At 41.3% G+C, this 14,490-nt stretch overlaps 1 protein-coding gene and 1 pseudogene across 1 annotated transcript; both read left to right on the top strand.

The window, feature by feature from the left end:
• The first annotated feature begins 258 nt into the window (after window positions 1–258).
• On the top strand, window positions 259–1,197 carry LOC130679235 (olfactory receptor 8S1-like). The gene has a single exon (XM_057487863.1). It carries the CDS (start codon window positions 259–261, stop codon window positions 1,195–1,197), a length of 939 nt encoding a protein of 312 aa, XP_057343846.1.
• An 11,468-nt stretch (window positions 1,198–12,665) lies between these two features.
• On the top strand, window positions 12,666–13,603 carry LOC118907729 (olfactory receptor 8S1-like; annotated as a pseudogene).
• The last annotated feature ends 887 nt before the right edge of the window (window positions 13,604–14,490 follow it).

Here is a 14,490-nt window from a genome sequence, read left to right as displayed (position 1 = left end):
AGACTGTCATGGCTTTTAGAGCAGAATAAAGGCAAGAAGTCAAATTTAGCATGACTGATATAGAGGTTCAGGACCTGTGATGTGGATGGTGGGTGGTTGGGGGAGAAAAATGCATGGAGGAAACCAGTCAGGAGCTTTAAAATGTTGATAAAATGAAACATTGTATACGAAGAGGATGGGGACGTCTTGGGACTTTGGCAGGAGCACTGAAGGCTCTGCCCACTTCCTCTTCTTATTCCAAGGGAACAAAGGAACCGAATGTCCTTGGGGAACAACAGTGCCGTCACTGAGTTCATCCTCTTGGGGCTGTCTGCAGACCCCCACATCCAGGCCCTGCTCTTTGTGCTGTTCCTAGTGATTTACCTCCAGACCCTGCTGGGGAACCTGACGCTGCTGCTGTTGATCAGGGCTGATTCCAGCCTCCACACGCCCATGTACTTCTTCCTGAGTCACCTGGCTTCCCTGAATCTTTGTTTCTCTTCAGCTACAGTGCCCAAGCTGCTGGAGAACCTCCTGTCTCAGAATAAAACCATCTCTGTCCAGGGCTGCCTGGCTCAAGTCTTCTTTTTGTTTGAGTCGGGGAGCACGGAAGCCTTCCTGCTCTCAGTGATGGCCTATGACCGCTACGTTGCCATCTGCCACCCTCTGCTCTATGGCCAGAAGATATCCAACAAGCTCTGTAATGGGCTAGTGTGGGGCTCCTGGGGCCTGGGATTTCTGGACGCACTCATCAACATCCTACCAGCTATGAGCTTGGATTTCTGTAAGGATCAGTCCATCCCCCACTACAGCTGTGAGCTGCCCTCTCTCTTCCCTCTGTCCTGCTCTGATGTCTCCACCAACTTTACTATTTTGCTTTGCTCCAGTCTCCTGAATGGGCTTGTAACCTGTGTCCTAATTGTCTTTTCCTATACTCTTATTGTCTCCACCATCCTGAGCATCAGCTCCTCCTCATGTAGAAGCAAGGCCTTCTCCACCTGCTCCTCCCACCTCACTGCTGTCCTCCTGTTTTATGGCTCAGCTTTCCTTCGCTATTTCACACCAACCTCAGGTTCACCCCTGGAGTTAGTGTTCTCTGTTCTGTATGGTGTGGTCACTCCCTTAGTGAATCCCCTCATCTACAGCTTGAAAAACAATGAGGTGAAAGCAGCTGTGAGAAGAACGTTAATAAAATGTCTCCAATATTCTGGTAGCTGAACATAATTAGAGGATGGTGGAGAATTAGTTTACAGCAAGATGTTCTGGTAACTTGACAATAAGTGTACTTTCTGATTGCTTCTGATATTGTATCCAAGAAAGGAATCTTAGAAATTCATAGTGCTACCCAGATGGTGATGAGAGCAATATCAAGAATGAAAGAGAGGAATGCTTCTTTTCCTTTCTGAGCAGTGTTTCATCATAACACTGGTCCATGTTTATTTTTCTATTCAGGTTAGGAACATTTAGGTTATTTACAGTTACTGGTTATTACAAATAAAACTTCTATGAATATTCATGTACAGGATTTTGTGTGAATATGTTTTCACTTCTTTAGAGTATATACCTAGGAGGGGATTTGCTGTGGCCTGTTGTAAATATAAGTTTAACTTAGTACAATTGTTTTTCCAATCTGTTTTCCGGAATGTGTGTACCATTTTACATTCTCACCAGAAATATATGAAGGATTCGGTTACTCTGCATCATTGTCCCTATTGGTATTATATTTTTAAAATTAATTTTAGCCATTCTTAATTAAGTGTGCCGTGGTTGTAGTTAGAAATAAACTATACCCCAAAAATAGAATACATGTGAAAGCTGATGAAATAAGAATAATATTAATAGTTTTGATTCACTGTCACTTTCCTGTCCTTAATAAATCCTCTCTGACGTTGTAAAAAAATATCATTTAAGAAAGCTAGGTGAATGGTGCACAGGTGTTTCTGTATTATTTTTGCAAAGTTTTTGATTTCTAAATATCTTTTTCAGAATAAAACATTTAAAAATATGTTAAAAACAATGGACTCTGGGTGACTATTATGTATCCTTTACGTTCATCATGTAACAAATGTGCTTGTCTGTTGGCATCTGTAGATAACGGGAGAGGCTCTGTCTGTGTGGAGGCAGGGTGTACATGGGAGATCTCTGTACCTTTCTCTGAATTTTCCTTTGAGTATAAAATGTTTTCTGAAAAAGTCGTAAAATGGTATCATATAGAGTAAAAATAAAGGATGAAAAGAATTAACAATGCATCTCAAACTAAAAGTTTGAACGAGTATATTAATATTAGACAAATTCAGCTTCAGAAGAAGATATATTATCAGTGATCTACAGGGAGATAACATAGATATAGAGGAATTATTATATCACAAAGACACAAGAATCCTAAACATAGAAAAATCACAAACGAGTGGTGCTTATTTTATAAAACTTGCTAAAATATGCCAAAACAGGAAGAAATAAATTGGCTAATATTTTCTCAAAGAATCAAAACTGGAAAATAGATTAAATATAAAATAAAATGTTGTGATAAGCCTGTTCTTGTTTGTATTACATGAAATTGAATGTAGCCAGTCTGCCTATTTCAGAACCAGATACACCAATGTTTTCCATCCCCATATCCCAGAGATGCAGAAGCCATGTAGGAAGAGGTTCTGATGGCTTCTGCTGAGACCAGATGCACATGTCCACCAGCTCATCGTGGGTATAGGGCCAGAGCATGGAGTGCTCCTCAACCTGGGGGAAGGAGCTACACCTCCCCCTGAAGAGACCACGGTTGTTGAATGTTTATTTGATTAACTACACCTGGGTGGGTCTTTAATATAGGAGAGGCTGGTGCCTCCTTGTCAACAGTTTTCTCCTGGCCCCACCCCCTCATACTCACCCCCCATCTTTCCTACCATGTCTGGGGCTTAAGGCACCTCTCCTTCCTTCACCTCCCCTTTGGCCTCCTCAATGCAGATTCTCTTGCTGCCTCCTCCCTCACTGCTGATGTATCTTCCTGTAGTGCAACATGACTTCTGAATAACTGTCTCTCTTAAGGGTACCCAGCTCCTCCAAGCAGCCCCCAAGTTTGTCTCTCTCCTTGATATCCCTTTCCACTACCTTGAGATACAAACATCCCCCAATCCCAGCTGCTACATGGCCGCTCAGAACTTCTAAGCAATCTTCTATCTCACTGAGGGCTAATTACACAGCTTCTGGTGTCTCCACACTTCCCCAATTCTGGGAAAGAGCCCACTCATCTAGGAGGTGTGTTATCCTAGACCAGTTTTCAACAAGGGGCTCTCCAAGTTGAAGCCCCACAGATAAGAGGCCCTTGGGTAAAGCTGCACCCCCTACCACAGCAGCCACTGGGGCCTCCCACCATCCACAGAGGGGTTTCTGGGTGTCTCTACACCATCTCTAGGGGCAGCCTGCCCAAGCATTGCACCCATGAAGACTGGTATAGGCCTCAGAGGTCCTGCCGGCTAGTTTCTGGTATAACTCGGGGGAAAAATATGTTCCCAGCCTGGGACAAATTACCTTTGAAACCAAAATCAGTCAAAGGGAGATATAAAGTGGGAGAAACCAATTTATTGTTTACAAGTAGTTGTCCACTTCTGTTTGCCTGTGTCTCTTGCCACCTGCTGCAAAACGGCCCCACCTAACCTCTCCAGTCCAGATATGCTCTCACTCCCCCTTGTAATTACCTATTGATATAGACAAGGACTACTTCTCTCCACCCCTTTGAAACACCTATTGATATGGAGATGCACTAAGGCCAGGTGAGAGATTCTGGAAATACTGTATTTTTACCCACACCAAAAAACTTAGAAAAATGAATCAATGTAATTTAATATAACACTTAGTAAGCAGCAGCAGAAGTCGTCTTTTAGATGCTGAAAAATCCTTGACCTTCAAAACCAATTCATGATTTAAAAAATAAAACATACGTTCAGTAAACTAGTCATAGAAAACAACCCCGCTATTTCATGAAGGGTATTTGTAAGAAAACTTTGGTTAATATAATAGTTGATTGTGAAGCATTGAAAAAAGAGCAAGAGAAGAATTGTACCACTGCCAGTTCCATTCAACATTGTCCTGGCATCTATATTTAGTTCAATAAAGAAAGAAAAAAAAAGTTGAGAGCATTAAACTGGAAAAGAAAAAAGTAAAAACTGGTTTTAATTTACTGAAGACTTTATTGAGCATCCAGAAAATCCAAAGAAGTTTACAATCTATTAGAACTACTTAGTAAATGTACCAAGGTCAAGGAATTCAAAGGCAATATACACAAAATACTTGAGGAGGAAAGCCTGTTAAAATGGTGGAGTAAGGACCTCCTAAAATTAACTTTCATAACAACAAAGAGGATAGGCAAAACTTGTCAAAATCAGCTCTTTCAAAACCCTGGAAATTAACCAAAGGTTTGAAGCTATTCTTGTAATATTTAATGAAGAAAATTGGCTGAATCTTGGTAAGAACAGAGACATTTGTGGTGTTTTGATTTGCCCTATTCTCATCTAACCCTTTGCAGCTCTGCAGTAGATGTGAAAAGTGACATCCCTTATTATGGTAAAATTCAGCAGGCCAGCAACCTGTGGAGTTGGAGGAATGGGGTTGGCTCTCCTTCAGAGACCCACCCAGACCCCCACTGTGGTCAACAGTCATTATTTTAGCTCTCTTGTGATTCCCTGAAAGACCCCACTTGCAATGCTTTGTGGCCGAGTGTGAACAGTATATTCCTTGGGAATGTCTGTTGATGAAAGTCAGAGGCAATTAGGAAACATCACAGCTGCCTAAGGCAATGGATAACAGTTGGGAAAAACAATAGGCTAATCAAAAGCTTAAAAGGAGGAGTTGGGGAATGAGATATGCAGAGTGGGCTTTGAAAAGCACCAATGTTGCTTGGAATATAGAAGTTCACATACATTCATAGGTCTGTGCATATAGCCGAGCCTGTGTATATGCTGTGGAAATGATTATCTCAGTAAAGGAGGTGATTAAAACTTTCTTCTTTAAGAAAATGTCCTCTTGTTGAATTGTTCCTAGATGATTTGTTCAGCTTCTGAAAATTCAAGGAGGTGGTGGGAAGGGAATTCTGTAGAAAGTGGTTTGAGGGCACTGGGTAGGAAAAGGGTACAAGAAAGGGGAGGAGGAAGGAACCTGTGTGTCTCCCAATGTGGACCCAAGGTTCTGTGCCCAGTGCTACTCGTCCATCTGTGTTTTTGACCAGTGTTATCCAGTAGAACTTCCTGTAATCATGGAAATGTTCTACATGTGGCCTTTACAGTAAAGTCACCACCAGTTGTGTGGAGCCTCTTGAGTACTTGAAATATATCTAATTCAAATGAGGAGTTGAAACTTTCATTTTATTTAATTTCAATTATTTTTCATTGAAATGAACACATGATGCTAGTGGCTACCATGTTGGGCAATGCAGCTCAAGACCAGAGGTTGGCAAATTTCTTCTGTAAAGGGCCAGATAGTAAATATTTTAGACTTTGAGATCTATACAGGTCCTGTTGTCACTACTCAGCTCTAGCCATTTTTCTGCAAAGGCAACCACAGACAGTAGGTAAATGAATGAGCTTGGTAGCATTCTTACACAACTTTATTCACAAAGCACAGGCAGTGAGCCAGATTTGGCCCATGGCCAGTTTGCCAGCCTTTGCCCTAACCATTTGTAGGTAGAATTGTAATATTTCCAGAATATCTTGCCTGGATTAGTGCATCTGTGTATCAACAGGTGTTCCTCAGGGGTGGAGAATTGTTTATGTCCATATCAATGGATAATTACTTCGGCAACGGAGGGTAGGGGTAGGTCTTACTTGCTTTCGATGGAGCAGGAAAGAGATAGCCCTGGACTGCAGTTTATAACCAATAAATGGTTTTTAAACTTTATTTCTCCCTTTGACTGATTTTGGTTTTAGAGGTATTTTGCCCCAGGATTTCCTCTCTCCAGAGTTACACTATTCAGGTCCAAAGTGCCCTAGGATATCAGATGCCTTGTGTACACTTATTCCACTGGTCAGATCCTCTCACAAACTGTGTCCTCATAGTATTTCTTCTGCTTTCCTTATCAATTCATTTAAGATCTTTGTTTGAATTTTTTTCAGGTAATTTCTGGTCGACACCAATGAGGTAATCTGTCACATGGCCCTTTACATTCCCCACCTCCAGAAAGACAAGGAAACCTCTTTCTTTACATGGTTTCCTTTAAGGGAAGGTGACCTTGCCTGTAACCTTTCTTTTTCTTTTGTTAATAATGTCTTGCCCCATCCTCCTTCCTATAGAAATCTTCCATTTTGTTCAGCTCATCAGCGCTTACCTCTATTCGCTGGATGGGACATGCCCATTCATGAATTGCTTAATAGCAATTAAATCTTTAAATGTACTTGATTGAACTTTGTTTTTAACACAATTCCTTTAAAGGGTTTTTCAGTTTTGTATTTGATTAAGCAGATTTAGAAATTATGGAGCAGTAGTGTTTTGAGATATCAAGTTCACTACTTTGCTGGAAATAATCTTTGTGATACACAATGGCACTAGCCTCCATCAGATCTCTTCAGTTTAAAACTGTAACTGACTTCTGTCGCTCATTTGTCATAAGCATCCCAAAATGGATAGAACTGTTAGGCAGAAAAATAGACATGACTGGGTGGTGAGAGAATAAAGCAAGCAGAGCCCACTAAAAGGGACTGAAAGAATAACCAGATAAACCAGAGATCCAGATAAGATCCACAGAGTTAATTACTTAATTTGTTGAAGTTTCAAAGGCCAGGAGTGACTTGGAGTGTCCAGATAATCCCCAGATAAAGAAAAGTATCACAGCTCAGTGCATATCTTCTTTGTACCAACAAGATCATGCCATTGAAAAATCCACATAGCCTGCAAAAAGTCCCATTTTATTCTTTAACTTCTTCTGTATGCAGTTTTTCCTCTTTTTCTAGCCCCTTAATCAAGTAACTTTGTAACCAGGGCAGGAGACAGACCTCAGAAGTGTAAATAAGCCTATGGAGACAAAGAATGCTTAAGTCCACACCAACACAGTCAGTTAAATAACCTTATTCTTAAGACAAAACTTCAAAGGATTATAAATACCTGTATAAGCCATCCCTTCTGCAGACTCCTACCCAAAAAGGCCCTCTGAAACCTCAGACCCTAAGGATCTCAGTCACCTCTCCTCTCTGAGGTTGCCAGCACTCCCCTTTCTTCATGTGTGTTAACTCTCCCTGTTCTACTCCAGATAAACAGGGAGGGGCTGCTGGGAGCTCTGATTTGGGCTTGGAAGTTCCCACCACCTGGGTGACCCAGACAAGACTGAAGCTGTAAAATCATGCTCTTTCATAGCCTGCCTGAAAATCTCCTTTCTTTGTCTTTGGGAAGTTTTCAGAACATAATCTCACTTCATCTAGGGCTCTGTGGCTATAGCAAATGCTGGTGTGGTAGGACTCAGTTCCCATGCTGTGCAGATTCAGGTGGGCACTGGATGCTAGATGACCCTGGATTTAGGAGTTGGCAAGGGATTTGCCCAATGCAGAGCAGGAGTTCAATGAGCTTCCCTTTCTTGCCTTTGTCTACCTTGACTCTAGGCTGCTCCTCCCTTGGTGTGTATTCAAATAAAACTTTCTCTCTTCTTCACTACTCCCTATCTACCTTTAAATTCTTTGTTGCAGTGGGGAGAAGAAACTCAATCCATAACAGAAATCAACTCCTTAGTTTTATCTTCCTTTCACACAGCCCTAGTTCAGACCTTCATTATTTCAGAATTAAGTTATAGGCATCTTCCTAGTCAATATCCTTGCCCACAGGTCGCTCTGCTCAAATCTGTCTTCTATGCCTGTGATACAATGTTATCTAGAAAAATGCCCATGTTCTTCAAGCTTCAAATCCTTATTCTTTACTTATTCTGGTGCTTACCAGAAATTTCCTGAAAAAAAAAAACCAAAGATCTGAAATTGATAAGGAAAGTAAGTTACTTAGCATGACATATAGAACCACAGAAAAGCAAACTCAATGTATGTCTAGAGCCTCATCTCTAATTGATTTCAGTTTCAAATTACTAAATTCAGGAATCATGATTCTTCATCTATTTAAACTTTGTTAAAGTTGCGCATGTGGCTGCTCATCTTCAACATGTTGGTTAAGCAGTGTCTTGTCTGCATCAATACTGCCATTTGCGCACTGCCCTTTCAGTATGTAGCATGCTTCTTCACTCCTGCCCTGCCACACATATGATCCTCATTGTACTGTTATAATCTCTGTAGGCCAGGGACTCTGCCATAATCATTGTCATAATTGTGTTTGTAGCTCATTCTGGGCACTCAAAATGCCCTTTGCTGTATAGATGCCCAGGAAGGTATCCTGGCACCAGAGGACTTAAGAAAAGTAATTTCTTTCACATACATGAGTCAGAAAATACCTCTTTATGTTTCTAAATTAAAGTTAAGTTCTCTAATTTTAAAGCCAATTGGGTAGCTATTAATAAATGCCCATAAAAACAAGTGCTATTAAGGTAAAACGCTACACCATCTACAACCCAGATTTAATTCTCTTAATACCATATTTAACATTCTATTTTAATATAAAACTGTAGTCTCTAATATTTACTTATGACACTTGACTAAGTTCTTATTAGCATATTTTTAAGCCATGAAGACAGTGTGTTCATTGGGAGCTTATTCAAGTCCCCAAATCAGTTTTATAAACCCTACTATTTTAGGGAGATGTCACAAGCTCAGATTCTTATTCTTTTGGATCCAGTAAAAATTTAATATCTTAATTGTGATGAAAATACCTTTTGCATGAGGAAGATAACATATGTGCTGAAAAATTGTGTGTTTATATGTGTATATCTATATCTATATGTATCATTATCTTTTGCATGTTTTCTCTTTTTTCTGTTTCAAATATTTACATACTATTTCCAATTCTTCTATTGTCACTCAGCATGATATTTGCCAACAATAAAACATCTTAAGTTGAAACTAGCTTCATAATGTAAGTGTATTAGAGAATTATACATCTAAATACTTGTTTTTACATGCACGTTTTTACGTACTGTACCTGGCTCTTTACACATAAGGAACATAATGAGAATTAGAAAAATCATGTAAGAAAATGTGGTCCTAGCTCTGTCATAAATTATAAGTTAGGACCAGTCATTTCTTCTATCTAGACCCAAGATATATACTTGAGTGACCGGAACAGGAAGTTTGAAGGGCTCACTCAGAAGGAGATTGTGTCAGTTTTCCAAACATCCCTTACAGGTCCTTATGAGCCAGTGTGTCACTCACCCGGCTCAGCTGGATGAGGCCAATCCTGTCACCAAGTTCAATCATTTAAAGTTTTCAAAATCATTAGATAGGAGATCCCATTTGCAGAGCAGCCTACAAAGGTAGTACCCATCTTCAAAGCTGAATATGCACCATATAATATAAATTGATAGCAAGATAGCATTTTTTTAAGGGACCACCTTTAGAAAAATGTTTGAAATAATCCATTCACTCAATACAGTGAGATAAAGTCAGACATTAAACTGATGAATGGGACAGAATTTATTCTTCTGAAGAATAACATTTTAGTGATCTGGGTCAATAAATTTAGTGATCTGTTTAGACTGTAAATTTTCCAGGTACAAGCATATGTTATCTCACTGAGAATCTCCAATTTATTTTACAGGACTAAGAATATATTGGGAAGGAAACATATGCTTTTTTAGTTAACATTAAAAAAAATTTTCCCATTGTTTTCTTAAGTAATGCAGCCACTTAGTCCTGTGTTTGTTAATTATTTGAATCGTAACAACACATTTTGACATTTCTTTCATCAAATAGACATGTCAAAAAAAATCTACAAATGTAATTTATGCTGCCCATGAAGATGCATTTTTTTTAGATGGTAATTCATTCCAGAAGATAAGGCTTTTCCTGGAAAGGTGTGTTAGCTTAAAGGCTGGTTTCCCACCTGCCTTTTTCAGCGCCAGAGGGTAGGTTGAGGGTTCACAGACTTCTCCCATAAAATCTCTAAACACAGATTTCTGTGTTATCCATTGCTTCAGTCATTTGCATCAAGCAGTTTATATTCAGAAATGCAGCTCCTGTGACCACAGGACGATAATATGGATGCAAGGAGGGTGCACAGCCAGCTCCTAGGGAATTCACACATGGGGCATCCAGCTACTAAGTATGAGAACTTGTATCCCAGGGAAATTCTTCCAGCCCCGCCTCCTTTCTGAAAGGCAATGGTCCTAGGAACGTTTACTCAAGGTTAAAACTGTGATGTCAACCCAGAAGCTCCAAAAGTCCCCCATGCCAAAGAACTCCATGTGGGTGAGAAAGTTAATTTTACACAGGCATTGAATTGGATCTGACTTCAGGCTGTGACTCCAGGGAACAAACCTCATTGGCAAGATGTCTCTGAAATGCCAGGCTCCAGTGGCGAACACTTGGCCTCCTAAACAGAGATGCCATCCCAAAAGACTAGATCCTAAAGTACCCATTTGCAGAGAGCTGTAGTACTGTATTTAGATTCACAGTGAGAACTAAATGCAGAGACGTCTGCAAGGCAGGACCTAGGATCAGGTGAGAGGAATCTGCACTCCCAGGGTGGACACTGGCCTGTGGAGAGGTATTGGGGGGATGAGGATGAGGGAGATTTTTTTCCCGAGTATATCCAGAGTTTGGCCACGGTGTTTTCTTGCACATTTGTGGTGTTCTATGAGAAAGAAAATAATCTGTTCTGTTTTTAGAAGAACTGGTTCCCTTATGTGTATATAATTAGTGGATTGAGACAAGCTCAGCTGGGGCAGGATAGAGAAACGGATGTCTTCTGTACTAGAAAAAATAGGCAACTCGGTGGGTCCGATATTTCTCTGAAGGTTTTTCCTTCCATGTTCCCAGCTTTTACTGGCTCTGTTCTTCTCTCCTCTTCAGGTCTCCTCCTCATCTCTAAAGGTATGTACTTTCACCCAGAATCTCCTTCCCTCCGTGCCTCCTGATGCTCATCTCTCTCTGCCTCAGCGCACTGCTGCCTTGGATCAGGTGGGATTCTGTGCTCAGCTGCCCAGGAAGCGCGCGTCTCCTTCCTGAGTGACATTGAGCATTGGCAACAGAGACTCTTTGTTTTCTGTGCAAAAGCTGTCTGGCCTGATGCCCTGGATGATTAGGCAGAGTGAAATTCCTTTGGCTTTAAATTCCATTCTTAGTAGAAGAGCGGAGAACATGTAAACACCATTAGTGGGTACTTGGTGGCCTACGTGTATCCTCTTTTCTGAGACCCAGAATCTAATGTTATTGAAAACCACTACTGCCAACCTCAACCATGGACTCTGCTGAGGGAGGTGGTGAGGGAACAGGAAAGAGGGTAAGAGCCACTGCAGGTTTGTGGGGTGGGAAATCGACTGCATGAAACTTTGTCTTTCCTACTCTATTAGCACCAGCTTCCTCGCATTTCTCGTCTTTATGGATCCCTGCCCCCATGAACATAGGAATGTACACTGCACCCCTGGAAGCCCCCATTCTGGTCAATCTGTCCAGTCCTTCCTGGGAGAAGAGATGTTCTCACTTTCCTTAGCCTCCAGACCTCAGTCTCCTATTAATTCACTCACTCAATCCCTAATTAACACTTTCTGAGTCACTAGCACTTTTTGAGATAAGTGGATGAAGTTGCAAACACTTGTTATATTTCCTTTTTCCAAAAAGGAAACCTCTCTGCCTAATGCTTTGGGAAACATATACATCTTCTACGCATGAAGGAGTTACCTGTGAACCCAGATTCATGTGCTGTGTCTCCAAGTGTTGTTCCAATTTTTCTGTAGGGCCACACTTATTTTAATAGAAGGAACATCTAGTGGCTGAATTTTAGCCACTGCGCAATTGTTCTGGGTGAGCCTCATTTGGGATGGCGGACAGGCCATTGGGGGAGTGGCGGGAGTTCTGAAAGGAGGAAGAAGTTAATCTTAGATGATGGAGGCTCTTAAAAATCAAGCAGCAAGTTCAAAATTATTCCATGGGCAGGGACTGAGAGGTATTTTGACATCCATGGGCAGGGACTGAGGGCATAGAGACATCACATAAATGCAAAACCAACTAAGGTGTGAAGTTAGATTTCCTACAGGCACCTCCAATATTCTCACCTTTAAAATAGACAATCTCTTTGCAGTTGAATTCCTGTGCACTTATCCACACATACTATTGCGCACACTGGCATCTCAATCTGATTCTGAGAATTAAAACTGACAATATATATAACTGCCAATATAATTTCAAAAATGATGAAATCTAAGCAAACACAATTTGCTCTTCACAGTAATTAGATATGGAGAGACATTGAATAAATAATGGAATGAGGGATAACAGCAGAGAAGGTGTGAGGGCAGCCACTCTCAGAAGTACACTAGAGTGTGTGAAAGATGATGGAGCTGAGGGCAGCAGGCCCAGTTGAAGAAGGTGGAGAAGATGGGCATAGCTTTTAGAGCAGATAATGAGAAGAGCTCAAATATAGGAGGACTGATAAGAGGGGTTCATGACCTGTGAGGAGGGATGGTTGGAGGAGAAAAAATACCTGCGGGAGCAAGTGAGGATTTTAAAATCTTAAAACAAAGCATTGTATAGGGAGAGGATGGGCATGTCTTGGAACTTTGGCAGGGGCACTGAAGGCTCTGCCCACTTCCTGTTCTTATTCCAAGGGAACAAAGGAACCTAATGGCTCTGGGGAACCACAGCACCGTCACCGAGTTCATCCTCCTGGGGCTGTCTGCAGACCACCACGTCCAGCCCCTGCTCTTTGTGCTGTTCCTAATGATTTACCTCCAGACCCTGCTGGGGAACCTGACGCTGCTGCTGGTGATCAGGGCTGATTCCCGCCTCCACACACCCATGTACTTCTTCCTGAGTCACCTCTCTTACCTGGACCTTTGTTTCTCTTTGGTTACAGTGCCCAAGCTGCTGGAGAACCTCCTGTCTCAGAGGAAAACCATCTCTGTCCAGGGCTGCCTGGCTCAAGTCTTCTTTGTGTTTGACTCTGGGGGCACTGAAGCCTGCCTGCTCTCAGTGATGGCCTATGACACTACGTTGCCATCTGCCACCCTCTGCTCTATGGCCAGAAGATATCCAACAAGCTCTGTAATGGGCTAGTGTGGGGCTCCTGGGGCCTGGGATTTCTGGACGCACTCATCAACATCCTTCCAGCTATGAGCTTGGATTTCTGTAAGGATCAGTCCATCCCCCACTACAGCTGTGAGCTGCCCTCTCTCTTCCCTCTGTCCTGCTCTGATGTTTTCACCAACTTTACTATTCTGCTCTGCTCCAGCCTCCTGCATGGGCTTGTAACCTGTGTCCTAATTGTCTGTTCCTATACTCCTATTGTCTCCACCATCCTGAGCATCAGCTCCTCCTCAGGTAGAAGCAAGGCCTTCTCCACATGCTCCTCCCACCTCACTGCTGTCCTCCTGTTTTATGGCTCAGCTTTCCTTCGCTATTTCACACCAACCTCAGGTTCACCCCTGGAGTTAGTGTTCTCTGTTCTGTATGGTGTGGTCACTCCCTTAGTGAATCCCCTCATCTACAGCTTGAAGAACAAAGAGGTGAAAGCAGCTGTGAGAAGGACCTTTAGAGAATATCGCCAATATTTCAGGAGCTGACCATAGTCAGAGGATGGCAGAGAATTAGTTTACTACAGCATGATTTTCTGGTAACTTGACAGTAAGTGTTCTTCCTAGTTGCTTTAGACATTGGATGCAGAACTGAATCTTAGAAATTCGTAGAGCTACTCAGGTATTGATGTGAGCAATATGAAGAATGAGAGAGAGGAATGCTTCTTTTCCTTATTGAGTTGTGTTCCATCTTAACGCTTTTCTGTGTTTTGCCTATATACTACCAGGTTGGGAACATTATCAGGTTATTTACAGTTACTAGCTATTACAATTAAAACTGTTACAAACGTACATGTGCAGGTTTTTGTATGAACATAAGTTTTCACTTCATGAGAGCATACACGCAGGAGAGGATTTGCTGTGGCATGCTGTAAATGCTAGTTTAACTTTATAAAAATGTTTTTTCCAATCTGTTTTCCAGAATGTCTGTACCATTTTACATTCCTGCCTGAAATATATGAGGGATTCATTTACTCTGCAACATTGACCATACTGGTATTGTACTTTTCATTAATTTTAGCCATTCCTTATATTGTAGTGGTTGTAGTTAAAAATAAACTCACCTCAAGAGAAGACTACATGTAAAAAGTAGTAAAATCAGAATGAGCTTAATGGTTTTGTGTCACTGTCACTCTCCTAGCTTTAATAACTGTGCTCTGACTGTGTAGAACAGTATCATTTAGGAGACCTAGGTGAATAGTACACAGGTACTTTCTGTACTATTTTTGCAAAATTTTTTGATTTAGAAATAGTTTTCAGAACATTTTTCCAAAATGTCTAAAAATATGTTTAAAGCTATGGACCCTGGTTGAGTATAAAGTGTCATTAGAGGTTCATCCTATAACAAATGTACCATCTATTGGGGCTGTAGGTAA

This window comes from Manis pentadactyla, chromosome 10 (genome assembly GCF_030020395.1).
Source record: "Manis pentadactyla isolate mManPen7 chromosome 10, mManPen7.hap1, whole genome shotgun sequence".
In the NCBI taxonomy this organism is placed as follows: Eukaryota; Metazoa; Chordata; class Mammalia; order Pholidota; family Manidae; genus Manis; species Manis pentadactyla.
This window is presented reverse-complemented; position numbering and strand designations above follow the sequence as displayed.

Bases quoted from the DNA above. Each gene is read 5' to 3' on its own strand.
- LOC130679235 (XM_057487863.1), top strand. From the start codon at position 259: ATGTCCTTGGGGAACAACAGTGCCGTCACTGAGTTCATCCTCTTGGGG.